This window comes from Mustelus asterias, chromosome 13 (assembly GCF_964213995.1).
Source record: "Mustelus asterias chromosome 13, sMusAst1.hap1.1, whole genome shotgun sequence".
NCBI lineage: Eukaryota > Metazoa > Chordata > Chondrichthyes > Carcharhiniformes > Triakidae > Mustelus > Mustelus asterias.
Window position 1 is genome coordinate 58,829,883 of NC_135813.1, and position 21,115 is coordinate 58,850,997.

The window sequence follows — 21,115 nt, forward strand, 5'->3', positions numbered from 1 at the left end:
ACTCAGTAGCAGCAGTATGTACTGCTTCCGAGATGCACTGCAGCAATTCACCAAAGATCCTTAGACAGCACCTTCCAAACCCACAACCATTTCCAGCTAGAAGGACAAGGGCAGCAGATATATGGGAACACCACCCCTCCAAGCCACTCACCATCCTGACTTGGAAATATATCATCATTCCTTCTGGTCGCTAGGTCAAAATCCTGGAATTCCCTCCCTAACAGCATCTGTCAACCCATAGTATGTGGACTGCAGCGATTCAAGAAGGCAGCATACCACAACTTTCTCAAGGGCAACTTGGGATGGGCAATAAATGCTGGCCAGCCAGCGACGCCCATGTCCAACTAATGAATTTTTAAAAAGCACAGAGGCGCTTTTTGCCTGTCATCCTGTTATATTGTGAAAATCAGGATTGTCTATTTTGTTTTTTGATGGTATTTTTCCACCTGCATACTCTGATGGTGGAACGAGGGAGGCTGTAGTTTAATTGTTTATGGGTTCCTTTTTTATTGGGGAGTATGACATGAGGTTGTATGACATGAGGGTTGTGCAGGGTTTATCTGATTTTATGTGCTATAATCACCACACTTACATTTAGTATAATTCACTTCATTTCTAGATGAGTAGCGCCACAGCTATAGGGTGGATAGTTTGATGGAGAGATAGTTGGTATGGGCTGATAAGTCCTCATTGTGGGTGAGAAAGAACAATTGGTGTTGCAGTTCTCTTTTGTACTTTTGGTATCTTGGCATTAGGGGATCCTTGCTTGTTTCCTGAGTACAAACAGATCACGATGTACCCTGGAAAAGACTGGGCCCTTTTGTCTTTTTCATTGGCGTCTCTGGTTTTGGAGTGGGGCAATTATATTCTAGTGCACCCCCAGGTGTAGCTGACTTATCTTTGGATATCTGGCATTTTAGGTTGCTCTCTATTATGGTTTGGCCGTGCAGGTAGTGGCGGTGGTTGTTTGATTGCACGGTTCATGGAATGGATGTGGGCATATTATCCATTATTATTTTGGGGTTTCTCTGATGAAGAGAAAGGGGTCGAATCTCGTTAATAGTGGGGCTTAAATGGTGCTTTTTGGGTACCTAGAGAAAGGGATATTTGCTTTGTTAAATGTATAGGAGTGATGTGAGTATTCGTGGTCCTCATTTTAGAGTGTCATTGAGCAAATTTGGGCAGTAATGGCTGTGTTTATCAGGGTCAGGTGGAGGGTATGTAGGGCCTGGGCAAGGTTAAAAAGGTGCAGACTCAACGGGCCAAATGGCTTCCTTCTGCCCTGTAGGGATTCTATGGTGTGGAATATGAGTCACTCTGCATGTACTAGATTTTGGGATTTGTTGCGTTTTGTGGCAAAGATAAAATTGAAAACTTATTTTAAAAATATTCTTTAAAAAAAATAACATCGAGGCTACCACCAATTGCCAAATCAAGGGATGGAGATGGTGGCTAATGAGCAGAGTTTATGGTGGGGACCTTAAGACAATGCCTATGATCTTCCAATATATGGTTAAGAGGAAATTTCTGTTTATCCATCAGATAAGCAAAATGATGATTTAGAGATGGTTCAGAAAGTACACTCCAAATGTACTTCATTGCTGTAAAACCCTTTGAGATGTTTCGTGGCCATCTTTCTTTATTGAACTTGGATGTCATCAGTGTACATGTAGAAGCTGATGCTGCCATTTTGAATGCTGTTGCCAAGGGGAAGCATGTGGCTGAGAAATAGGGGAGGTCATGAATAGATCCTTGGGCGGATACACCAGAGCAACTGCTGCAAGAGAAGCCGTTGCATATGATTGTCCAGCTCGGATTTGATAAACAAGACTGATGAGGGAGATAGGGGAGAGGGGTTTAGTGCTGCAGTTTAAAGTAGAGAAAAGAAGATGGGGTTATCTTAGTACATTCAAGGAAATCCTGGAATAATGAGCAGTTTTGACAAAGACAGGATAATAGTTCTCATACAATCCCTACAGTGCAGAAGGAGACCATTTAGCCCATGGACAACAATCCCATCCAGGCCCTATCCCCATAACTCCATGTGTTTACCCTGCTAGACACTAAAGGGCAATTTAACATTGCCAATCAACCTAACCCGCATGCCTTTGGAGTGTGGGAGGAAACCCACGTAGACACAGGGAACTCCACACAGTCACCCAAGGCCAAAATTGAACCTGAGTCTCTGGTGCTGTGAGGCAGCGGTGCTAACCACTGTGCCACTGTGTGGTCCTGCAAGATCTGGCAGCCCACCACCTCAATTCAGGTGATGTGGTTGATGTGGTGTGCTTCCAAAAGATATTTGCTTGTCAACAAAGCTTGTGGAATTAAAGGGAATTAGAGCTCATGGAATTAAAGGGATTGTGACAGCATGGTTACCAAATTTGCTGAGTGACAGGAAACTGAGAGTAACTCGTGGACTGTTGTTTTTTGGTCTGAAGGAAGGTAGTGGGGTTTCCCAGGCGTCAGTGTTAGGATCACTGTTTTTCTTTAATAACAACTTAGACCTGGGTGTACAGGGCATCATTTCAAAATTTTTAATGTCACAAACTTTAAAGTTGTTGTGAACTGTGGAGGATTGTGATAAGATTTCGAGAGTGTGTGCATTGGTGGTTCAGTGGTAGAATTCTCTCCTGCCACACGGGAGGCCTGGGTTTGATCCCCGGCCAATGCAAAGCCCCATCTTGGGGTGGCACGGTGGTTAGCACTGCTGCCTCACAGTGCCAATATCTGGGTTCAATTCCCAGCTTGGGTGACTGTCCGTGCTGAGTTTCCACATTCTCCCTGTGTCTTTGTGGGTTTCCCCCGGGTGCTCTGGTTTCCTCCCACAGTCCAAAGATGTGCGGGCTCGTTTGATTGGCCATGGTAAATTGCTCTTAGGGATGTCAGGGGGATTAGTCAGGTAAATATGTGGGGTTACGGGGATAGGGCCTGGGTAGGATTGTTGTCGGTGCAGGCTCAATGGGACGAATGGCCTCCTTCTGCACCGTAGAGATTCTATGATCCGATGAGGACATTGATAAGCTGCTGGAATGGGCTGACTATGGCAGATAAAATAAATAAACCTTGTTGGACTTTAACCTGGTGTGTGACTTCTTACAGATAAAATTTTATGCAGGAAAGTGTGAAGTGACACATTTTTGGGAGGAAGAACAAGGAGGCAATATTTATTAAGGGATACAATTCGAAAGAGGCTGCAGGAACATAGACCTGGGGATATAGGCATCCAAATTATCGAAAGTGACATTGAATGTGGAGAGTAATTTAAAAGGCATATGGAATCCTGGGCTTTATAAATAAATGCATAGGGGACAAAACTACGAAAGTTACGGTGATCCTTAATTAATACTTGTTCATCCTTTTTGCAGTGTGGTGCCTCAAATTTAACATAATGCCCAGCTGAGCTTTTAGAAAAATGTGCAGGAAGGATTTATGAGAATCATTCCAGGGATGAGGGATTTTATAGTTAAGTGAATAGATTAGAGAAACCGGGCAGTTCTCAAGAGAAAAAAAATTGAAAGATTGTTTGGGTTGTTCAAAATCATGAAGGATCTAGGTAGATCTGGGTAGCACGGTGGTTAGCACTGCTGCCTCACAGTGCCAGAGATCCAGGTTCAATTTTAGCCTTGGGTAACTGTCTATGTGGAATTTGCACATTCTCCCCGTATCTGCATGGGTTTCCTCTGGAGCTCCGGTTTCCTCCCACAATCCAGAAATATGTAGGTTAGGTTGATTGGCCATGTCAGGGTAAATATGTGTTAGACAGAGATGGGGCCTGGGTGGGATTGTTGTCAGTGCAGGCTCGATGGGCCAAATGGCTTCCTTCTGTACTGTAGGGATTCTATGATAGAAACAAATTGTTCCCATTGGTGGACAGCCCAAGACTATTGATTCAGAGTAAATGACAAAAGAACCAGCAGTGTCATAAAGAAAGAATTATTTTTAATGCAACGTTATTATGGTCTGGAATGTGTTTGCTGAGGAGATGGTTTGGGCAGATTCAATCGTGGCTTTCAAAAGGATGGGCAGTTGAAGAAAAATCATCTTGCAGGGATGTTGGAAATGTGGGGATGAGCTGTTTCTCTTGCAGAGATCCAGTAGGGCTATGATGGGCTGAATGGCCTTCTGTGCCGTAAACATTCAATGAAGTTTGTCTCTCTTGATCTTTGGAGATGAAGGACGGTCCACAGAGGGTAACTTTAAACTCTACATCTATGGCTCCTCAATTGTTGTTTCCCTGAACAAGATATTTAACGATTAGGATCCTCAATAATTTCATTACCTCCACCATCCGCCCAGCCCAGAGCCCTGACAGGAAAAAGCCGAGAGTCTCCGGAAAGAGCCAAGCCCAAGATGGCGACTCTCTCCGGAAAGAGCCGAACTCTGGCGAGAGGGAGAGCCACGGAGCTGAGCGTCTCCGGAAAGAGCCGAACTCCGGCGGCAGGGTGAGCCGGGGATCTGAGCGTCACCGGAAATAGCCGAGGTGCAGGAGGCCGGAGCTACTTCCGGAAGGGAGGCAGGTGAAGGCTGTTGAGGAGCCGAGTGATTCCGGAAATAGCCGAACTCCGGCGGCCGGGAGAACGGGGGGGGGGGCTGAGCGTCTCCGGAAAGAGCCGAAATCCGGCGGCAGGGAGAGCCGGGGATCTGAGCGTCACCGGAAATAGCCGAAGTTCAGGAGGCCGGAGCTATTTCCGGAAGGCAGGCGGGCGGACTGTTGAGGAGTCGAGTGGTTCCGAAAACAGCCGAACCGAGCGGGAGCCGGATAGTCGCAGCCGCCCTGCACAAACAGTCGGAGGAAGCGGCGCCGCCACTGAGAGACTGAGCCGAGCTTCCCCCGCTCAGCGCCGCCGCCATGGCCAGGGATTACGACCATCTCTTTAAACTGCTTATCATCGGGGACAGCGGTGAGTAGCAGACGGGGGAGACCCGAGCAGTGGACCCGGGGCGGCGGCGGCAGGAAACAGGCCGATCCCAAGGCCCCGACAACAGCGTCCGCACAGACTGGGGAAGGGGAGCCAGAGGCAGACAGGCCGCAGCCCTCGGTGCCTCCACTCACTCTGTGCTGCCGGGGGGCGGCTTGTCGGAAAGAAGTCGGGGCTGGGATTAGAGTGTAAATATCCGGGGCGGAGGGACTGGAGATTGCCGAGCTCCTGAGATGGAAATAGAGTGGATGAGGGGGGCAGGAGAGGGGAGGGGGGCAGGAGAGGGGAGGGGGGCAGGAGAGGGGAGGGGGGTGTAGTTAGTGAAAGAGGAGGGGAGTGCTGTGAGTGAGGGGACCAGGGCGAGGGGAGTGCAGTGAGTGAGGGGACCAGGGCGAAGAGAGTATAGTGAGTGAGGGGGGTGTAGTGAGAGGGGGGGGGGGGTGTAGTGAGTGAGGGTGACCAGGGAGAGGGGGGTGTTGTGAGTAAGGAGGGGGAATGGAGAGTAAATACCTGCGGTGGAGGGACTGGCAATTAAGCTCCTGAGATTGAGATAGGGGAGGAGAGACTGTGAGAAGAGCAGGGAAATGGTGGAGTTGCAGGTGAGGCAAGTGCAATGAGTGAGGAGGGTGCTTGGGATTGGGGTGAGTGTGTTGAAGAGGTGGGGTGAGTGGGAGAGGGCAGAGTTGGCGAATGAGGGAAATCTCGTGTGCTGTTTATTAAGAGACTGGGTGTGAAGCATGTGTATATTGGGGACTAGGACCAGTGTATAAAATAGAAGCATATTGGCAGAAAGAGGTGTAAAAGCCTGAGGATTAGATGATTATACCATTGTGACAAAAGTTCAGGGATGGAGTGTGTGTGCCTTGGTGCCAATAAATGCAAAGCAGCCCGAAGATGGCATAATCTTGCGGTCTCCTTGAGTGTTGGAACCTTGTAATGTCAGCAAATCATGGGGTGGTTACAGCACACATTTGGCCTGACCTATCTGTGCCAGCTTCCTGCAAGAGCAACTGGGTTACCCTGACTCCCAGGCCATTTCCCTGGCACCCTAAAAAATATTCCTCTTTGTATGTTTTTGTCCAATTCCATTTTGAAGGCCATGATTGAATCTGTCTTCACCACAAACTGGGGCAATTCATTCCGCATCCTAACCAACAGGCTGCTTTTCCTTGTGTCACTATTGTTTCCTTTGCTTGTCACCTTAAATTGTCTTTCTGCCATTGGGACAAATTTCTCCCTATCTACTCTGATTAGACCCTTCATGATTTTGAACATCTCTTTGAAATCTCTACTCAGCTGCTTTCTCTGAACAATCCCGGTTTCTCTAATCCATCCACTTAACTGTAGTCTCCCATCCCTGGAACCTTTCACACAAATCTTTTCGGCACCCTCTATAAAGTCTTCACATCCTTCCTGGGGTGTGTACACAATACTCTGACTGAGGCTGAACTAGTGTTTTATAAAGAATAATCATAACTTCCTTGCCTCAGCATCCCATCTTCCCTGTTAAGCGCTATCTCAATCTGCCTTGCCACTTTCAGTGATTGTTGCAGATGTTCTCTCAATCCTCTCTGTTCCTGCACCAACTTTATAATTATACCCTTCGGTTTAGATTGCCTCTCTTCATCCTTTCTACCTATCAGTGTATTGCTTCACACTTCTGCATAGGTTTCCAATGTCTGATGTCCATGCTCTTTCCACCAGCCTGTCTGTGCCCTTTTGAAGGGTGTTACTCTCCATAAGATATAGGAGCAGAATTAGGCCACTCGGCCCATCGAGTCTGCTCCGCCATTCAATCATGGCTGATATTTTTCTCATCCCCATTCTCCTGCCTGATCCCCTTATTAATCAAGAACCTATCTATCTCTGTCTTAAAGACATTCAATGACCTGGCCTCCACAGCCTTCGGCGGCAAAGAGTTCCACAGATTCACCACTCTGGCTGAAGAAATTCGTCCTCATCTCTGTTTTAAAGGATCATCCCTTTAGCCTGAGGTTGTGCCCTCTGGTTCTAGTTTTTCCTACGAGTGGAAACATCCTCTCCACGTCCACTCTATCCAGGCCTCATGGTATCCTGTAAGTTTCAATAAGATCCCCCCTTATCCTTCTAAACTCCGAGTACCTCAACCGTTCCTCGTATGACAAGCTCTTCATTCTGGGGATCATTCTTGTGAACATCCTCTGGACCCTTTCCAAGGCCAGCACATCCTTCCATAGATATGGGATCCAAAACTGCTCACAATACTCAGAAGTACATCCCTGCTCTTGTATTCTGGCCCTCTTGACATGAATGCTAATGTTGCATTTTCCTTCCTAACTGCCGACTGAACCTGCACGTTAACCTTAAGAGAATCTTGAACAATGGCTCCCAAGTCCCTTTGTGTTTCTGATTTCTCCTCTCATAATTATCTACCTATGTTTTATTGGCTGCACAGTTTGAAATTGTTCCCTGTACATCCACGCCTCGGTCATTTAATATGGATCAAGGAAAGCAGTATGTCTAAAACCAGTGAGTGAGTGAACTGAAGGATAGAATCCCTACAGCGCAGAAGGAGCCCATTTGGCCCATTGAGCCTGCACTGACCACAATACCACCCAGGCCCTATTCCCATAACCCCACATATTTATCCTGCTAATCCCCCTGACTAAGGGGCAATTTACCATGGCTAATCCACCTAACCCGCACATCTTTGGATAGTGTGAGGAAACCTGGGATTGGTACCACTGCATCTGATTACCCACCACCTCCCTCTCTCTAGAATAGTTGGTTTGTGTGAATCCAGGTCTTGGCCTAGTTTGTGAGTCAAGGTGTCAAGGGATTATGCATGGTTCTCCCCACTCTTTTCTCCTCCAGGGATTGAGAATGAGTGTGTGCATGTCCAGGGGTAGGGATAGTATGTCAGTGAGTGAGTGCCCAGGGATACCTGCCCACCCTGATTAGGAGAGTCTGTAAAATTAGACTTTATCTTATTGTGCAGACTGTGCAGAAGGAAGCAACGCAGTGACTTTTGTTTGTGAAAGATGCACACGGGTCAGTCAGACATGATTCAGAATGGGAAACTTTGTACCAAATCTTAATCTTTCATTGACGACCCTCATACTGAACCCCCCTCTCCTTGCCCAAAAAACAAAACTAAACTGGCGAAGTCTCCACTTACAATTTAATTACAGTGAGTGTACACTGGCAGCAATCTTGTTCCATACACGTTTGGATGTGTGTCTTGTGTTTCTCAAGGGAAAATGCATGTCTCATTGTTATTTTAATTTGTATAATGCTGCTTAGAGGAAGAATATTTTGCATCTCATAACTTGAGCATGTCTAACGTGGTAAAACATCCTTATGCTCCTCTGAAGTGCCTTATCAGCCAAAAATTGGAGGAGCTATGTTTCTTAGAATGGTCTTTAAAAGAGAGAGTGGTGTAGAGGGGGAATTTTGGGGCCTGCACAATTTGATGTGGTTCAGCCTGAGACAGTGGCCAAGGAGGAGAATGGATTTGCTTGTTAGGGGTTGGTTTGTGGTGGAAGCTAAAGACAATGACTTGAGTCTCCCCAATATTTAATTAGAGGACATTTTCAGCTCATTCAGAACTGGTTATCGGACAATTTATCTTTCAGGGGTTGAGAGATGAGTGGTTGGAAGGGAGAGCTGAGTGTTAGCAGCATACTCGCACTGAATCCACTATTGATGTCACCGAGAAACAGCATGTGGATGACCAAGAATGTAAGGGGCCAAAGATATGCTTTTGGGCCTCTCCAGATGTAGGAGTGCGAAGAGAAGCCATTAGAATCAGAGTCCCTATAGTGCATGTGGAGGCCTTTTGGCCCGAGCATGCACCGACAACAATCCCACCTGGGCCCTATCCTCGCAATCCCATGTATTTACTCTGCTAATCCCTTTGACACTAAGGGGCAATTTAGCCAATTAACCTAACCCACACATCTTTAGTCTGTGGGAGGAATCCCATGCAGACACGGGGAGAATGTGCAAACTCTACACAGTCAGCCAAGGCTGGAATTGAACCCGGCTCTGTGAGGCAGCAGTGCTAACCACTGTACCACCGTGCTGCCCATTGTTGGAGATTCCCTAGCCAAAATGGGACAGCTAAGCATGGAACCAAATAAGGGCAATCCCACTCAGCTAACCAATGGGACATTGCTTTAGGGCAAGGGACAGGAGATTCAAAGAGGTTTTGTCAAAAAAAGTTTTCATTCAAAGGGTGGTGGGAACCTGGAATGCACTGCCTGAGAAGGTAGTCGTGGCTGGAAACCTTACAGGCTTTAAAAAATATTTGGTGAGCACTTGAAATATCATAATATTCAAGAATATGGGACAAGTGCAGGAAAATTAGTGCACCTTTGGTGGTAGATATTGTTGGTGCAGACTCAATGGGCCAAAGGACCTTTTCTGTACTGTATGACTCTAATGCAGGAGGATGTGGTCAACTGTAGCAAAGGCTGCAGACAGATTGCGAAGATGACATGGGGGAGTACATCACAGTCAGAAAGGGTGCCATTTGTGACTGTTACTTCGGCTTTTTGAGTGTTATTTCAGTGTAGCAGAATACTGCAGAAGTGTTTGCTCTCAGTTCATTGGGGTCAATGATCGATCTTGATACCCCAATGACATGTAACTTTTCAGGATATCCTGTTTCTGTTGAGGAGCATTCTCTGAATCACGTAAGACTGTAAGATCTATGAAACCTGTGGCTATGTAAAACATCAAAGTGTGAACACTACCATACAGCTAACTATGGCCAAGATCTGTTTCATTGCAAATACTGTCTGGTTTATCCCAGGACTAACTGTATTTGTCACTGGATTAATAACACAAATAATGTGTTCACTCTGAATTGTAATTCCGTTTTAAACAAAATGAAGCTGGTATTGTTATGATGTTTAAAAACCGAACTGGTTCACTGATGTATTTTAGGGAAAGAGTCCTGCTGTCCTTCCCATCTGACTCAGTGTGACTCCAGTCCTATAACAATGTGGTTGACTCTGCCTCTTGCACAGGGCAATTATTAAACCATGTAAGTCATTGACGGATGGCCCGGCATCTCGCTAAATGCAATCCTTACCTTTTTGAAGCTCACATCCGGAGTATTCAAGTCCAAAAATGGTGAAAACCACAAAACCCTGTTCTGGTTTGCACATTTTAAAAAGAAAATTCCTGTGCAGATATAGCAGTTTGCACAGTCTATTGAAACTTTGAGGGGATGGGGAGAAAATATCCAGCAGTGCAATTATAGATCATCTTTCCAAATGTCAGTGGTCTCTGGAGAGTATTTTGAGCTGTATGACAGGACAGGTTACAAGGTGGTTACTGACCTGTCACTGATGGTGAGGACAGTTTAAGGTGAGGAGGGGTTATGAGTGTCACAAAACTATATCGACCTGTCTGTGTTTCATTTTTTTTTGGTACCTACCACTGTCTTGTATCATTACTTGTTGTAACAAATATTGTGAGGAATGCCCAATATCAGAGGGCTTTATAATATGGCTTTAACTTTGAGTTTAAAATATTTAAGCAGAAATAAAGCATTGACTAATCAAATTACTAACTTGGTCTTAATTGAGAGGAATTGTGTGTCTCCTGTTTAGTGTAGGGTTGTCAGGCTGAAACTATGGAGGAGAATAATCAGAATGTAATTATTTAGTGCTGGGAAGCTTTAGTTTGACCACCTGAAGATTGTACGAGGAAGTAGGGTTGTGGGAAGGAAAGAGTCAGTAGGAGGCAATGCTGTGAGATTTGACTGCATTCTGGGTGAAAACTCGGTTAATAATCAGGGCAAAATCGAGGGGAATAATCCAATAAGGACAGATTGTTGCTATTTACTGCTGGTTGGCTTACATAAGAACATAAGAAATAGGAGCAGGAGTAGGCCATCTAGCCCCTCGAGCCTGCCCCGCCATTCAATAAGATCATGGCTGATGTGACGTGGATCAGTACCACTTACCCGCCTGATCCCCATAACCCTTAATTCCCTTACCGATCAGGAATCCATCCATCCGCGCTTTAAACATATTCAGCGAGGTAGCCTCCACCACCTCGGTGGGCAGAGAATTCCAGAGATTCACCACCCTCTGGGAGAAGAAGTTCCTCCTCAACTCTGTCTTAAACCGACCCCCCTTTATTTTGAGTCTGTGTCCTCTAGTTTTAACTTCCTTACTTAGTGGAAAGAATCTCTCCGCCTCCACCCTATCCAGCCCCCGCATTATCTTGTAAGTCTCCATAAGATCCCCCCTCATCCTTCTAAACTCCAATGAGTACAAACCCAATCTCCTCAGCCTCTCCTCATAATCCAAACCCCTCATCTCCGGTATCAACCTGGTGAACCTTCTCTGCACTCCCTCCAATGCCAATATATCCTTCCTCATATAAGGGGACCAATACTGCACACAGTATTCCAGCTGCGGCCTCACCAATGCCCTGTACAGGTGCATCAAGACATCCCTGCTTTTATATTCTATCCCCCTCGCAATATAGGCCAACATCCCATTTGCCTTCTTGATCACCTGTTGTACCTGCAGACTGGGCTTTTGCGTCTCATGCACAAGGACCCCCAGGTTACTCTGCTATGTTGGTTCCAATTGCTCAAATTGGAAAAGGATGGGGGAATCATTTGAAGCAGGTAAATGCAACTCATTGCTTTCATGTTAGAATGGCTTAATATGGAAGAGGCCGTGCTTGTTTAGTGGCAAGACTGAGATGGTGTTTTTAAAAAAATAGTGGGGATTGGGAGCATGCGATTGCTCCCCCGTGAACTTTACTTAATTAATTTCTTTCCCTCAAAGAGCATCTGAAATCAACCCAGTGTGTGTTTTCACGATGGAATGTGAAGATGCTGGGCTGGTGGTAATATCGCTGAACTAGTAATCCAGAGCTCCAGACAGAATGCTCTGGTGACAAGGGTTCAAATCCCACCATAGCAGCTGGTAGAGTTTAAATTCAATTAATAAAATCCAGAATTGAAAGCTAGTTTCAGTAATGGTGACCATGAAACTATCATGTGTTGCAAAAACCCATCTGGTTCACTGATGTCCTTTGGGGAATGAAATCTGCCATCCTTACCCAGTCTGGCCTACACGTGACTCCAGACGCACAGCAATATGGTTGACTGTTAAATGCCCTGTGCAGTGGCCTCGCAAGCCACTCAGTTGAAGGGCAATTAGATATGGGCAACAAATGCTGCCTTGCCAGCAATGCCCACAGCTCTTGAAAGAAATGAAGAAGAAATTGCAGCTGGGTTTACAGGCTCCAACGGGCAAGCTGATAAAGGCCACGTCATTCAACAAGAAAGCTGCTTTAGGTCTCATTGGGACCCTACCCTTTTCCAGTGGCCTTTACAGATCACCTGCCAGCCCATGGTTTTTGCAGGAGGAGGTTGGTGAATTGTGGGAAGTGAAAAAAGAGTTTTTGAAATATGTCAGGCACAGCTTAAGTTTGTAATAATGCAATGCTTGGTTACTGATTGAGAAGATTATTTTAATTGGAATAGAAAGAGTTGGCAGTGATAGGAGGAGGAGAAAACCAGCCATCATTGCATGATTTAATTTTGCAACAAAGGTAGGTTTCAATTTGAAACAAGTGGGAAAGGTATAGGAAGACTGACAAGTGGTCTGCATGTGAAAGATGAGACACTGAGGAGAATGAGGTCAGCACAGGAAGGTGGATTGGGGAAGGCTGAATTGAAAACAGAGGCAGAGGTAGTTAAGTATTACTCTGAAATCTGCTCATTTATTTAAGAGGTTTTTTTTTGGCAAAGCAAGCCAGCAATAAAGTCAGCTTGGCAAATGTACTTGTGCTTTGAGTATTCAGCGATGTTACTCCATTGTCGTCTTGTGCTGCTGCAGGTCACTTTCCTGGAGTTTGATTTGAATGGGGTTTTGGTGGATGCACTTGGATGAAGCTCAGTGGCTTGTTGAGGGAAGTTCAAATGCTTTTGGAGTGTTTGTTTAAAATCGCAGCATGTTTCAGCTGAACAAACTTGGTTTGGACATCAAACTAATGCAGTCCAAATATGCAAAAACACACATTATTGTCATGTTCTTGAGGTCCAAATAAAATAGTGCGCTGCTCCTCAGCACCACCACCTCAATGAAATGAAGTTGAGATGGCCTTGAGAATATTCACTGTTAATGAGTGTTCATCTCCATTCATAGAAATCCACAACTGCGGCAAGGCCAGGACAACATCTAACGTAGGCTGCTAAATATTAAGCTCAGGTTCCAGAAGATGACCACCTCTAACAAAAGAGAACTTAAACTACCTCTGCCTTGGTTTTTTTAATGGCATTATCATTGTCAGGTTCCCCACCTTCGACATTCTTGGGGGCAGAGGTAACTGTTGAAACTCAAATGGAGCAGTTACATAAATGTTGCGGTGATTAGTCCAGGTCTTGGTTTAGACATTCTTTGAATGGCTCACCTTCTGGCTCTCCAAAGTGCCTCACTTTCTACAAAGCACACATCAAAATACTCTCCATTTGTCTATTTTGTTGCAAATGCAACAATACACAAAATTCAACACCATCCAGTATCTCCGTTTATTTGACTGCCATCTCATGCATTAGTCCAAACCTCTGTTTTCAACCTAATAGATGCACTGCAACAACGAGCCAGTGCTTCGACAGTAACGTCTCCTGAACCTGCAACTTCCACCCGGGAAGGACAAGGACAATAAGTGCATTGGATTGCCATCATCTGCAAGCTCCCCTCCAAGTCTCATACTGTTCTACCTTGGATATATATCATTGGTGATGTCAAAATTCAGACATTCTTAACATGTGGGAGCATCTTCACCACATAAACCCCACTGTTTCAAAAAGACAGCCCAACAAAACCTAAAGGGAAACTAGGGATGGGCAGTAAATGTTGACTTGCCAGTAATGCCAAGAGTTAAGTGGCTACCCACTACCCATAGAAGTGCAACTCTTAAATTTTTCAAATTAAACGTTGCCATTTCGGCCAAGGAGATTGGGAACGTTAATTCAGTTACTGAGTGTATAATGAACAAATTCACATGCACTGAACTCCACGAATTCTGTTGTGAACTGGACTTGTCTTAGGGGAATGTGTCAGAAAGTGGCATATGTAGGTTCTGGTACAAAGCTTATTCAGGGAGTCATTGTTGTGAATATGGATCGTTCGACTGCTCTCTCTCCTCTTTGACTCCCAGATAGATTCTTCAACAAGAGGTTACTGGACACAGAGTTGGGAACTGTTATCTGGCTCTAAACTTAAATCTCTTCCCAGGTACTTATTTTAGTATAACAAACCAAGGACGGGAGTCGATACATTCGTCTAAACAAAACCTTTACTTTATTTAACACTAGCAAACTCAAACTTACAACAGATGCAACACTTTGCTCTCTTTGACTTTAATATTAACCTGTTAACTGAAAACGAAGACAACATGGTTTGAAGAACTGGCCAAGTCTGTTCCCGATGCATATTCTTTCTTGTGATTCTTTGTCTTCTCTGAAGATGTTCCTCCAGGGCACACTTATGGTGGTGGGTCTTGGTTATCACTGGAGACAAAGGCTGAACACATCTTTTTATCCCCAAACTTTCCCAATCTTCCAGCAAGTTCTCTGACACTCAGCCAATCCACAATGTTCGATCACAGCCAATGGAGTTACTCGGAAACAACTCCATAATGTTTATCCCAAACTGCACGTAGGTCTCACAGCCTCAACCATGTATGTAAATGCTATGTAGATCACATGTCTGGAGCCTGTATCTCATTAAAGGGGGCTATCCGAAACCCGTGGAGCACTTTCATTTGTTTAAACTCATTTTGACACTGACATGGAGCCTCTTGTTAGAAGTGTGGTCACATTCACCACTGAATGATTCACGCATTAAGATATTTCATGAGCAAGTGCTAGCAAGCTATTCAACTATGGACTGTGCTCATAGCCCTGATGTATTATGGATGGAAACATCTGGAATGAGTGACACCTGTGAGGATTTAAACTCTTGTATATTAAAACTCAATGCCATAATAGTGCATGGTGGGAAACCTTGGTGCCAAGATGTTTGAAATAACCCAAATCTCTACCCTTATTTGGTCAACACGGGAAGTGTCAGCTCACCACTTGCAGAAGCCTTCTAACTTGCATCTGGCATGCTTGACTCTCATTGACACAATTGCTCTTCCAGCCAATAGAACCGTTGTTGTTGTCCATCTGACCACAGAACCCTGGTTGATTGTCACCATTTTTTGAGCCTCTGCCTATTCATAATGGATGTATGCTTTCAGTGCATTTCTCTAGTCAGTGCTGCAGCATTTTAGTTAATAATGAGGGACTGTCAACTATCCCAGGATGTAGAGTGCAGAGGTTTTGCCATGAGGGAGTGTGATGTGGAATTAAGGAGAGGTCATTTTAGTTGCAGATGGTTCAGTGTGGCATTAGTGCGCAAGTGCTGAGGTTTGTCAGAAATGTTTCAGAATTGGGGAGCAGACTAAGGGTACCAAGAATAGATGGTTGGAATAAGAACAAAGAACAATACAGCACAGGAACAGGCCCTTCGGCCCTCCAAGTCCGCGCCGCTCCCCGGTCCAGGATTGAATCCTGAATCCAGGATCCCCGCCCAATTTTCCAGCCTATCTACATACCAATATCCTATCCACCGAGCTGTCCCTCACAGCTACGATGCTTTGTTCATCACAACCTATTAACTCACCCCCACCCCCCCATTCCAGACCATGTGATCTCCAGGGAGAGGCGAAAACCCAGAGTGAAAACCCCAGGGCCAATATGGGGGAAAAAAAATCTGGGAAATTCCTCTCCGACCCCCTGAGGCGATCGACACGAGTCCAGGAGATCACACTGGCCCTGATCGGAAAATGCTTCCCAACCCTAGTCATTTCCACTTCCACGAACACCATATGAATTCCCTGCCCCCGAGACAGGTTCCCAACTATCCGCAGTCTCGCTCTGTACTGGCACCAGCAAGATGATCATAGAATGAAGCCTTGAAACGAGAAACCAGGAACAATTAGACCGCGCCGCTCCCTGGTCCAAACTAGACCACTCTTTTGTATCCCTCCATTCCCACTCCGTTCATATAGCTGTCTAGATAAGTCTTAAACGTTCCCAGTGTGTCCGCCTCCACCACCTTGCCCGGCAACACATTCCAGGCCCCCACGACCCTCTGTGTAAAATATGTCCTTTTGATATCTGTGTTAAACCTCCCCCCCCCCCTTTACCTTGAACCTATGACCCCTCGTGAACGTCACCACCGACCCGGGGAAAAGCTTCCCACCGTTCACCCTATCTATGCCTTTCATAATTTTATACACCTCTATTAAGTCTCCCCTCATCCTCCGTCTTTCCAAGGAGAACAACCCCAGTTTCCCCAATCTCTCCTCATAACCAAGCCCCTCCATACCAGGCAACATCCTGGTAAACCTCCTCTGTACTCTCTCCAAAGCCTCCACGTCCTTCTGGTAGTGTGGCGACCAGAACTGGACGCAGTATTCCAAATGCGGCCGAACCAACGTTCTATACATCTGCAACATCAGACCCCAACTTTTATACTCTATGCCCCGTCCTATAAAGGCAAGCATGCCATATGCCTTCCTCAGCTGTGACGTCACCTTCAAGGATCTGTGGACTTGCACACCCAGGTCCCTCTGCGTCTCTACACCCTTTATGGTTCTTCCATTTATCGTGTAGCTCCTCCCTACATTATTCCCACCAAAATGCATCACTTCGCATTTATCAGGATTGAACTCCATCTGCCATTTCCTTGCCCAAATTTCCAGCCTATCTATATCCTTCTGTAGCCTCTGACAATGTTCCTCACTATCTGCAAGTCCTGCCAGTTTTGTGTCGTCTGCAAACTTACTGATCACCCCAGTTACTCCTTCCAGATCATTTATATAAATCACAAACAGCAGAGGTCCCAATACAGAGCCCTGCGGTACACCACTAGTCACAGGCCTCCAGCCGGAAAAAGACCCTTCCACTACCACCCTCTGTCTTCTATGACCAAGCCAGTTCTCCACCCATCTAGCCACCTCCCCCTTTATCCCATGAGATCCAACCTTTTTCACTAGCCTACCATGAGGGACTTTGTCAAACGCTTTACTAAAGTCCATATAGACAACATCCACGGCCCTTCCTTCGTCAACCATTTTGGTCACTTCTTCAAAAAACACCACCAGGTTAGTGAGGCACGACCTCCCTCACAAAACCATGCTGACTATCGTTAATGAGTTTATTCCTTTCTAAATGCGCATACATCCTATCTCTAAGAATCTTCTCCAACAACTTCCCCACCACGGACGTCAAGCTCACCGGCCTATAATTACCCGGGTTATCCTTCCTACCCTTCTTAAATAACGGGACCACATTGGCTATCCTCCAATCCTCTGGGACCTCACCTGTGTCCAGTGACGAGACAAAGATTTGAGTCAGAGGCCCAACGATTTCACCTCTCGTCTCCCTGAGCAGCCTTGGATAGATTCCATCAGGCCCTGGGGATTTGTCAGTCTTTATATTCTCTAACAAACCTAACACTTCCTCCTTTGTAATGGAGATTTTCTCCAACGGTTCAACACTCCCCTCCGAGACACTCCCAGTCAACACATCCCTCTCCTTTGTGAATACCGACGCAAAGTATTCATTTAGGATCTCCCCTACTTCTTTGGGCTCCAAGCATAAGTCCCCACTTTTGTCCCTGAGAGGTCCGATTTTTTCCCTAACAACCCTTTTGTTCCTAATGTATGAATAAAATGCCTTGGGATTCTCCTTAATCCTGTCTGCCAAGAACATTTCGTGACCCCTTTTTGCTCTTCTAATTCCCCGTTTGAGTACTTTCCTACTTTCATTGTACTCCTCCAGAGCTCCCTCCGTTTTTATCTGCTTGGACCTAACATACGCCTCTCTTTTTTTTTTTGACCAGTCCCTCAATTTCCCTGGTTATCCACGGTTCTCTAATCCTACCCTTCCTATCCTTCTTTTTTACAGGCACATGCTTGTCCTGTAGCCCTAACAACCGATCTTTAAAAGACTGCCACATACCAGATGTGGATTTACCCTCAAACAGCCTCTCCCAATCAAGAGCTGCCAATTTCTGCCTGATCCCAATAAAGTTAGCCTTCCCCCAATCCAACACCTTACCCTTGGGACACCACTCATCCTTTTCCATCACTATCCTAAAGCTAACAGAATTGTGGTCACTATTTGCCACATGTTCCCCAACCAAAACTTTGAAGACCTGACCGGGCTCATTCCCCAGTACCAGGTCCAGTATAGCCCCCTCTCTAGTCGGGCTGTCTACATATTGTTCCAACGAACCCTCCTGTACACATTTTACAAATTCCTCCCCATCCAGAGTCCCTGCCCTCAGCGATTTCCAGTCTATACCAGGGAAATTGAAGTCTCCCACTACAACAACCCTATATTTCCTGCACCTATCCAGTATCTCCTGACATATCCATTCTTCCACTTCCCTTGGGCTGTTGGGGGGCCTGTAGTACACCCCCAACATAGTGACTTTGCCTTTCCTGTTTCTAAGGAATGTGTGGAACAGGTTTCTGACTCTTTTGGGATAGTAAACATTGTGATAGAGAGAACAGGATTTAAGTTAGTGAGGCAGTAAGGAGACAAAAGAAATCCTGCCAGTGGAAAACCAATTGCACTTTGCTTCTAATCTAGTCTGCAGTATCACAGGGTTAACTTGGACTAGGCAATAATTTTGCCAGTTCTGGGCACTATTATGGCATTGAGTTTTAATATACAAGAGTTTAAATCCTCACAGGTATCACTCATTCCAGATGTTTCCATCGATAATACATCAGGGCTATGAGCATAGTCCATAGTTGAATAGCTTGCTGGCACTTGCTCTTCAGACTTGCACATGAAATATCTTAATACGTGAATCGTTCAGTGGTGAATGTGACCACACTTCTAACAAGAGGCTCCATGTCAGTGTCAAAATGAGTTTAAACAAATGAAAGTGCTCCACGGGTTTCGGATAGCCCCCTTTAATGAGATACAGGCTCCAGACATGTGATCTACATAGCATTTACAGCATAGAAACAACCCATTCACTCCAACTGGTCTATGCTGGTGTTTATGCTCCACACAAATCACCTCCCATTCAGTGCATGGTACCTGGTAAGGAGAGATGAAACAAAGAGGGCACTGGAAATGACAGACCTCCCACATTAATCTTATCCTATCAGTATATCTTTCACAGAATCACGGAATTGTTATGGCACAGAAGAAGGCCATTCAGCTTATCGTGTCCACATCGGCTCTCCAAATGAACATTATGACCTAGTGCCATTCTCCTGCCTTTTTCCCATACCTCTGCACATTGTTTCTATTCAAATAATCATCAAATGCCCTCTTGAATACCTCAATTGAACCGATCTCTACCACACTTCCAGCCAATACATTCCAGACCTGAACCACTTGTATGAAAGTGTTTTCTCGCATCACATTGGCTGCTTTTGCAATTCAGTAAATCCGTACGCTCTAGTTGTTCCTTTTATGAATGGGAATGTTTTCTCCCTGCATACTCTGTTCATGATTTTGAAGATCTCTATCAAATCTCTCTTTGCCACTTTCCCTCCAAGGAGAGAAACCCAACCTCTCCAATCTATCCCCTTACCTGATGTTTCTCATCCCTAAAACCATTCTTGTAAACCTCTTCTGTAGTCTCCAATGCATTCACTTCTTCCTATAGTATGGCACCCAGAACCGTACACCATATTCTAGCTGAGGTCTAACTAATGTCTTGTACAAGTTCAGCATAACCACCTTGCTCTTGTACTCTCTGCCCCATTTTATCCTAGAATACTATATGCTTTATTAGCTATCTCCACCTCTCCTGCAACCTTGAATGCACATATACATGCAGGTCCCTTTGCTCCTTCACCCCCTTAAGGATTTTGCCCCTTATTTTATATTGTCTCTCCATGTTCTTCCTACAAAATGCATCACCTCACACTTCACAGTTCTACACTGTACTCACAATTTACAGTACTTCTAAGTTTTGTATCATCCACAAACTTTGAAATATTCCCCGTACACCAAGATCTAGATCATTAGTTTATATCAGGAACAGAACATCGAGGGTCCTTTCTCATGTAGTTACCTAGCTTCGTCATGAATACATCTGTACACCTCAACGATTGTGTGAAAGTGAATTTCTCTGTTTTTTAAAAAGAAACTTTCTTCTGAATTCCTTGTTTGATTCACCAATGACTATCTATATATTTCCAACCTTTATACTGGATACCACCATGGGGGAAACATCTTAACGCCCACCTTTATCGAAAGTGGTCTGGTCCTCGGTTAGGTCGCCCTTTTTGAATGCTGCTGCATCCACTGGAAACCTGTTGTCTGGTCCATATTGGCAGGTTGAGTCTTTTGCCAGAAGAGTAGATGCAACTAGGAGTTGTACTGAATAAAGGACTGTTACCCCAAAAGCTTCATAAATAACTGCATTTGTAATTGAATGCTTCAGTCGTCTCCTTTCTGGAATCTTCATCTTGGGATACTGTCTCTATTTTATCCCTGGCTATAGCACCACTGTAAACTGGATTACACCTGCTTTGAAGCCTTATGTAGATACTTCCCTTGTATCCATCAGGAGGTTATCAACTCCTTTCCAAGCTAGGGAGCAAAGAAATATAAAAATAATGAATATTTGGCTGGAATACTGTATCATTACAGACTGTACTTCGAGTAAGACATTTCATGAAAGGGGGAAGAGTATCACTTGATTTACTTGCTAACATAGTAACACACGTCTTGGGGTTGAACAGCTAAAGAACAAAGAGCAAGATACTTGCCTCTAGTTGACCAGGGTGACATTATGTGCACTGCCCCCCAAGAAATGTTGGCATATTTCTCAAGCTCTCAGTTTTGGTGTGATCCAATTTCTATTAATAACCTCACACCAAATTTGAGATGGGATGAGCTCAAAGGGCTAGTTTATCTGAGAGCACTCCAAACAGGGGATGTGGGGAGGGTTTGCAGCATTACCCCTTTTGCATTCATATACTCAGAGGGATAAAAAAGGAAAGATTTAGAGTGCAAAGACCACAGAGAAAAAAATGGTGTTTCACGTAGGTTTCAGTATTCCTTCGGAGGTCGGGGTTGAAAACTGATGCTGCATAATTCATTTTTCTGGTGGAGCTGACTTTACATGATATTGGCATGCAGAGAT

General features: G+C 45.1%; 1 protein-coding gene across 2 annotated transcripts in view; it reads left to right on the top strand.

The window, feature by feature from the left end:
- Positions 1 to 4,567: 4,567 nt before the first annotated feature.
- The window catches only part of rab35b (RAB35, member RAS oncogene family b), a 49,275-nt gene continuing 32,727 nt past the window's right edge, over positions 4,568 to 21,115 (top strand). The window contains exon 1 of one of the 2 annotated variants that reach the window (XM_078226835.1): positions 4,568 to 4,904. In XM_078226835.1, the coding sequence (XP_078082961.1) occupies positions 4,853 to 4,904 (52 nt within the window). In that variant the 5' untranslated portion in view covers positions 4,568 to 4,852. The remainder of the gene's footprint in view (positions 4,905 to 21,115) is intronic. The other variant, XM_078226836.1, reaches the window with a different exon arrangement.